Source organism: Atta colombica, unplaced genomic scaffold (assembly GCF_001594045.1).
Source record: "Atta colombica isolate Treedump-2 unplaced genomic scaffold, Acol1.0 scaffold234, whole genome shotgun sequence".
NCBI classification, from domain to species: Eukaryota; Metazoa; Arthropoda; class Insecta; order Hymenoptera; family Formicidae; genus Atta; species Atta colombica.
The window spans coordinates 383,774-391,463 of NW_017259332.1; the positions used below are offsets into that span (position 1 = coordinate 383,774).

Genomic DNA, 7,690 nt, shown 5'->3' on the forward strand with positions numbered 1-7,690 from the left:
ATATTGCAAAGAGAATTTATTGAATAGATACTGTACAGATATTTGTTCAAATATATAGATGATATTCTTTTAATCAGTTTTCTTTTTAACTCTGAACATTGGATACATTTTCTTTCACAACATCAAAGAAGATTTTCACTTTTGTTTTCCATATGAAAGCATTTGAGCAAATATTTGGCTAAATATCTAAAGAGATAATCATATTTTTTATCATATTTTGGAATATTTTCCCATCCTTCTCCAATGCATTCAGTATGTAGAATATGTATTCCTGCAAAATAATAAAGTAATTTTTTATAATTTTACTTAATAAATTCTTTTTGTAAAATTAAGAAGCATATACAGAGTGCTCCATTTTTAATGACGATCTCAAATTTCTCTTGAACAATGCATTTTAGACAAAAATGTTTCAAATAAAAAAGTTTTGTGATTTCGAGGGAGACATATATATATAGAAAAACTGTAAGAGATAAAAATTGTTTATTTTTTTCTCATAAAGTTTTGAGAATTTTTTCAGAATTTTTTCAGAATTTTTTAATACCATATTTTTTTATGTTGGTAAAAATAAGAAAATGCAGTTCTAAAAAGTTGATAAAAAGTTCTGAAAAAATTCTTAGATTTCTATGAGATGAAAATAAACAATTTTTGTCTCTTGTAGTTTTTCTATAAAATTGATTGAATAGTATTTGAGTAAAAAATTATTGAAGACCAATTTTCGACAATTTTTAGCAAATATCTTATTAACTATTGCTAAAATCATAAAATAGTAGAGGATTTTTCTTCTCAGTTTAGTCCATTCTGCAAAAAATTTATGATTACTTTCCAAATACCCTGTATATAAGTAGGGTGTTCAAAAAGTCCTTAAATAAAAACTTAAATTTTTGTATGGAACATTTTTCTGATAAATACTTTTCAAAATATTTAAGACGTCCAGAACTTTTTGAATACCCTGTGAATATATATATATATATATATATATATATATATATAAAATGATATATATTCATATTTTAATATAATTGCGTTTCACATTTACATATTTTTTATATAATATACAATTAAAAAATATATTTAAACGTTAACTTAGAATATTTGTTTATAAAAATCTATCTACATACACAATAGACTGTAGGAATATTTACTTATAAAATAAATATTGTAAACTCATGATTACTCGTAAATATAGCATAATATATATTTTAAGGGGACATATACATCTAGAGGTGAAAATATCAATTTTTTAATATATTTTTAAAGTATAATGTTTTAAGAACATTTTTGTAGAGGTATAAATCAATTTGGCGAAAAATAGAGGAGTTACACGAAATTATAGACGATTAGGTTCGAGCGCGTTGAAGATGCGCTTGCGACAAAATGGTTCAACTTCGTGCGCAGGTCATTATTCAAAGCATTATTCAAAGAAGAGTCTTCCTCTATTCATTATATTTATCAATAATAAGCCTTAGAGCTGCATTTAAAAATACGAACGATTGGGTAATAGTCTTGTCTGGACGCAATGATGGATTAAGCATTTTGTTGCCCTTAAACATCTAGCCTAGATGACTTCATTAATCTTCAAGTAGGTAGATGGATTTTTGAAACGCAAGTAGATAGGTGGAATACTGAAATACACCAAACAGTTTTTATTTGTATAATTATATTTTTTCTAGAATATTATATTTTAGTTAAATTTACATTTAGATATACTTTAATAATAAGATACAGAAATATAAAAATAATGAATTTTAACAATTCTGGACAATACTTTTTAATTTTTTTTCCAGAATGGCGTTTTTAATCAAGAATTTTCCCGTTTTATTTCTTAACACCACTTATTATTAAAAAATATAAAAAGGACCTCGGTCCTGGGAAAATTTAACTCAAATCTAAAAAAGAGTTAAAGTACAAATATTTTTAAGGTACTAAATAGTACCTTCAAATATAAATCGCATAGAATTGTCATTAAAAAATATTGAATTGGAGATAGGATAAGTAGCGAAATAAAAGATACAAAAATGATTTCAAATTAATACATTCATCAAATTAATACTTTTTTTACAAGAAATGAATATTTTAATGACAAAAATATGTAAAACAATGTTTGAATTTAAAAAACATAAAATTAAATTTTGTTTTATAGAAATAAAATATATAACAATAAAAACAAAAGAAAAATAAGATTATTTACTTTTTATAATTAAATTTACATTAGTTACGTTCTAATAAAATAAAGACATGTAAAAATAATATAAAGACAACTCTGGATTATAACAGAGAAAAACTTCTGTCTATATAAAAACTCAAAAGAAGATGAAGTATAAAAAAAGACAAGTGAATAAATGGTGTATTTACAACACTCCCAGCATGTTTGACGTTCTACTCTTCACTCACTGTTTATTGCTTCAATATCGATGAACCATTACCACTTCAATATGTCAAGTAATCAATAATAGGAAGATACTAAATCTCTGTTGTTAATCTAAAAATATGAAATATTTAAGAAAAACTATGTCTAGGGTGTATTAACACACTCCGCATACCTATTCGAAGATTAATTTGTAAAGAATCTCGCAACAGTTCTTATGGAAATAGGAATCCTGATCAAATTGGCTGAAATTTTAATGATCTTGGTTCACTGATCAAAAGTCTTATCAGACAGAAAATAGTTTTTAAAATTATGGCGGCTCAACATCCAAAGATGCATTCCATTTAATGTTTGCAATGCTCGCGAGCATCATTTCATCCTTATTTAATATTTGAAAATATTGCGAACGTTAAGTAGAACGCGCCTCAAAAATACTTTATTTCCATTGTCGGGAAATATCATGTGATGCACCGATGAGATATTATTAAAGACCTCGATCCTGGGAAAATTTTCGTGATTATCAATGGGGCCCAGGGAGTTCGGAGATAATTGAAGAACGATAACGTTACAATTAATAAAAATTTATGATTATTAACATAAATATTTTTATATAATTAAATTCATTATTAAATTCGTAATTTTTTTTTTATATAAAAGCTGTATAAATAAGTATGCATACTTTTAATAATATAATATCTTATATATTGCCGAAAAATTACAATTTTTCCTCTGCAGTTATCATCTCTATTGATAATCAAATCATAAAATCATAGTTTTAAAATCATAGTTTTAAATAAAAATCGAATATTAAGTTTTAAACGTATGTACATGTCTACAAAACTAATAAATTATGAAATTAGTACCGTATAACTAGTTTATTACTCTTAATTACTTAAATTTTAACAGGCACGCGAATTTTCATAAATGCCGAGAGTCTTTAATAGTATCTCGTCGGTGTGTGATGTTAGGCACGTGAGATTTAAGCTGTGTTCGCTTTGATGCTCACAATACTTTAAGCGTCGTGTCAGCCTTATTTCTTATTAAATATTAAATAAGGACAATTGATTCGTTTTGTTTTGCTTTGTTTGATTCGATTTGGCGCTCACAAGCATCGTGAGCGCCAAAGCAAACGCAGCCTTAATTTAATGTTTCGTCCCCTTAAAAATCTTCGGTCACACTTTTAGTTTTGTATAGTCAGGCAACCTAAAAGATTGCAATATTTTTTTCGATGGATTTCGGAATACCAATTGCTTACATTGTGATTAATTTTTATACATGGATCCGCAAATGAACCAATCGCTCAGTAGTGAGTAGGCTGCACATTCCGAAACCCATTTAAAAAAAGTGTTGCAACTTTTTAGATCTTGACTATGCACGCACTTGTACACTCACACACGAATACACACATGCGCGCACGTACACACACAATAAAATTTGTGCGTAAAAATTTTTTTTAAGAGATCAATTTCGAAAATTTTTATCGTTCTCCACATAAATTTTCTATCTCACAAATGCGTAGGATACTTTAATCAGGATTTTCGAATCTGTAAAAGAGAAAAAAGTAATTGTTATATAAAAATTATGATTTAGTCAGTAATACAAGGCTTTAGAATCTCCTTAATAAATATATTAATATAAATATATATATATATATTCTGTAGCCATATGCGCATTTTACGTATTAAATCTTCGCTTTACTAAATGAATACACAGATCCCTACGCAAAATAAGACGTGTTATATCAAAAATAAAGAGCGTATGTTAATAATAAATATTCATTCTTATTTTTAATATACAATGCAGTATAATATCTAATTCTTAGTATTAAGAGGACAATAAAAGGAACAGAAAACAGAGAATAGAGAATAAGAATTTCAACTATCAGAAACTGTGTATTCCGCAATACATGATTTTTGATAGATTGAAATTCTTATTCTCTGTTCTCTGTTCCCTGTTCCTTTTATTGAGCCCCTAATACTCGTTTCCATCAATGTAGATTAATTTTAATCTTGGTTTATAATTTGCTCTTTTCTAATTCTTAGAACTTGAAAAAGATGAAAGTAAGTTAAACCAAGATAAAATTAATCTATTGTTGGAAACAAGCATCAGTTTATTTTCATTTTTGCACTAAAAATTCATTTTTACGTAAAAATAACAATAAAGGGAACAATCTTCAAGAAATTTTAATCGATCGGACACCTTGGGTAATGCTATAATGCCGACAGTCATTCAACTTTCAACTTATAACTCGAAAAGTACTTAATAAAAATGAACTTGTAGTTTTAAAAAGTCCTTGACATCAGTTATTAAATTCTGGAATAAAAAAATGGAATCAATGGGGTGTCCTATTTAAAAAAATCGATATGATCTTGATCTGGCGATACCATTCAAGATCGAACTGATAGGATTAGTAAATAAATTTTTTAAACTCCACAACTTTAGTTGAAACATTTTTTCAATAAACTAATACTTTTTGATATAATTAGCTATTTCGAGACTTTTGGACCTCTTTTATCATTTTATTTACAATAATTTATAGGAAAAAACGAGTTTTGGATCCGAATGCCAAAATATAATGAAAAATTCGTTGATAAAGGGTACAGAAGTCAAAATTCACGAATGGTCAACGGAACGAGTTAATACAGGTATTTGAGAGACGCAACCTGATAAGAAAAAAAAGAAAAAACTTACTCAATGAATAGGATTGTAAACAGGTGTGATTTACATGTGATTTATAAAAAGAAAATTTAAATCTGAAGAAACAAATCATTTTATCAAGATGTAGTACATTTGCTTTACGCGATTTTGTTTTGCTATCTGGAAGTTAATAGTTTAACAATAAAAGTTTTGTAATTAACAATAAAGTTTTATATTCTCGCTGGATTTTAATAAACCCAAGACACTTCTAATCGTTAAAACAGATTGTAATTTGTAATTGTGATTAGATCTTATAAATTAAGTTGGATGGCACATCAAAATTTCTTTTCTAATGAAAGATATATTGTATATTATGAAACTATAAATATATAAACATATACTAAATATATAAACATATACTAAAATACCGGTCTCGGTAATCTAAAGGCTTAGGACGCTCGTACGGAATACAAGAAATCCGGGTTCAACTGCCGGCCGAGGTAATATTTTTCGCATTTAAAATAAATTTATTTATAGTTTTAACACATTAACATCTTTCTAATGTGATGTCTAATTGAATATCAATTATTAAAAATTGCTTGTTAATTTAATTTAATTTATGATATTACAATAATTTAATTGTGTTTATAAATCTGGAAAGCAATTCAGCGCGCAGAATGACTACAAATATGGTATATATATATATATATACATGTACGGTCTAAAATAATATTCTTATTGTATATACTAGAATAATTTCTGTTACTATTTTTAATATGCTCTTATTTTAGGAAAAAATGGGTTCTGAATTCGATCACACAAGTGAAACAGAAATGCCGCTGAATGAAATGTGGAACAGCAGAAGGATATTCATGGATGATCAGCGGAACGAGTTAGTAAAGGTGTTTGAGGAAACTCCATACCCGAAAAGAAATAAATTGGAAACACTTGCTCAGAGAATGGGAGTGTTATTCGACAGTGTTAGAAAATGGTTCCAGAGTACTAGAACATATAATCCAAACAAACCTATGCCTTCATTGTCGTATGATCATTACGTATGATTATTTTGCTCAGTTATGTTTTGCTGTTTGAAAGCCAATAGTTATAACCAAACCCAGAAGGTTGCAACGAACGAAACACTTGCCTCATAAAAAAATCGAAAAAAAGTGCAAAAATAACCACATAAATTTATATTTTAATTCAATGCGCGATGACTATACTCTGCCTCTTTTGTTGAGCGCTCGTTATGTATTAAATAAAAACAAAATATATGTAAGAATATAAATGTTGATATAATAATTGACAATTTTATGATTATTAAATCATGAAAAGTACAATATTAAATGAAAAATACAATTTCCACGAATTTATACGATAATTAATATTATTTATAAACTACACATTATGTAATACATATACACTCTATAATTTTAACAACTGTTTTATTCGTTGGTAACATGTATACTAGTATAATATCTTTTCTATTGTTAATGTATTTTCATTATAGGAAACAAAGGGTTTTAAATCCGATTACAAAAGCAAAAAGGAAAAACCGAAAATAGCAGTGAGCTGTAGGAAATTCACGGTTGATCAACGGAATGAGTTAATGCGAGTATTAGAGGAAACTCGATATCCTGATAGAAGAAAAATGATGGAACTAGCCGAAAGGATGGGAGTGTCATTCCAAAAAATTAGTATGTGGTTCCGGAATATTAGAAGAACTAAATCTAGAACTAAATCGAACCAAACTAAGTCTTCGTCGACGCGTAATCGTCAAGTATGATCATTTTACGCGATTTTGTTTTGCTGTTTGAAAGCTGCAATAGTTATAACCAGATCGAAAACTAGGCACTGTGACAAACGAAGCACTTGCCATATGTAAAAAATTTGAAAGAATGCAAAAAGGGCAACATAAATTTCTGATTTAATTCATTCACTATCAATGCAATGACTATTTTTCTGCCATTGAACGCTCGTTGTGTGTATCTATTACAAACGAAATAATGAAGAGATATAAATCTTGATAAAATAATTTTGACGTAGCTATCAAAACACGAAGATTACTTTAAGTGAAAAATACATTTTCTATTTTTTTGACAACTAATATTATATTTTGTGTGTGTGTGTGTGTGTGTGTGTGTATAAATGTTATACAATATGTATAGAAACTCTGATTTTACTGTGACTTCAGTAACTATGCTTTATTCGTTAATAACACATATATATAAATTACTTGCTTGTTTGTAACATCTATTTATACATGTGATTATATTCCTATTAAATATTATTAGTACTAAATTAATATTAAATACCACTAATTAATATTTTTTATTATATTTTATATTTATACGTGAAATATTTTTTGTTACTGAGGTGCATGATCCTTTTTTGCCGCGGTGTCAAAACGTCTATTCGATCCTGGAGCGCGATTTCGTAACTATCTTTACATGCCTACCGACAGTTCGGTGTCATTGCACAGCTTTTTCACCATATAAAATATCTGCGCAACTTGGTCATAACAATAAAATTCTTGTAATTATTTTATTTTCTTGCTTCAGAAAACTAATGATATTTTCAATTATTAAAAGAGATTGTGATTGTGATTAGATCTTGCGTTACAGTATAAATTAAATTGGACGGCGGAGCAGCATTCAATACTTATACAATTATTTTCAAATGACAGATATT

The 7,690-nt window shown here is 27.4% G+C and overlaps 1 protein-coding gene across 1 annotated transcript; it reads left to right on the forward strand.

The window, feature by feature from the left end:
* Window positions 1-4,856: 4,856 nt before the first annotated feature.
* Window positions 4,857-6,785, forward strand: LOC108688510 (double homeobox protein A-like). Its single transcript, XM_018194806.1, has 4 exons — window positions 4,857-5,010; window positions 5,450-5,502; window positions 5,794-6,057; window positions 6,510-6,785. The coding sequence occupies exons 1-4, from the start codon at window positions 4,941-4,943 to the stop codon at window positions 6,783-6,785; spliced, it is 663 nt and encodes a 220-aa protein (XP_018050295.1). The 5' UTR covers window positions 4,857-4,940.
* The last annotated feature ends 905 nt before the right edge of the window (window positions 6,786-7,690 follow it).

Bases quoted from the DNA above. Each gene is read 5' to 3' on its own strand.
- LOC108688510 (XM_018194806.1), top strand. From the start codon at position 4,941: ATGAAAAATTCGTTGATAAAGGGTACAGAAGTCAAAATTCACGAATGG. The intron at 5,011-5,449 runs GTATTTGAGAGA...GGTAATCTAAAG, and splicing joins AACGGAACGAGTTAATACAG to GCTTAGGACGCTCGTACGGA. The intron at 6,058-6,509 runs GTATGATTATTT...TTTTCATTATAG, and splicing joins CATTGTCGTATGATCATTAC to GAAACAAAGGGTTTTAAATC.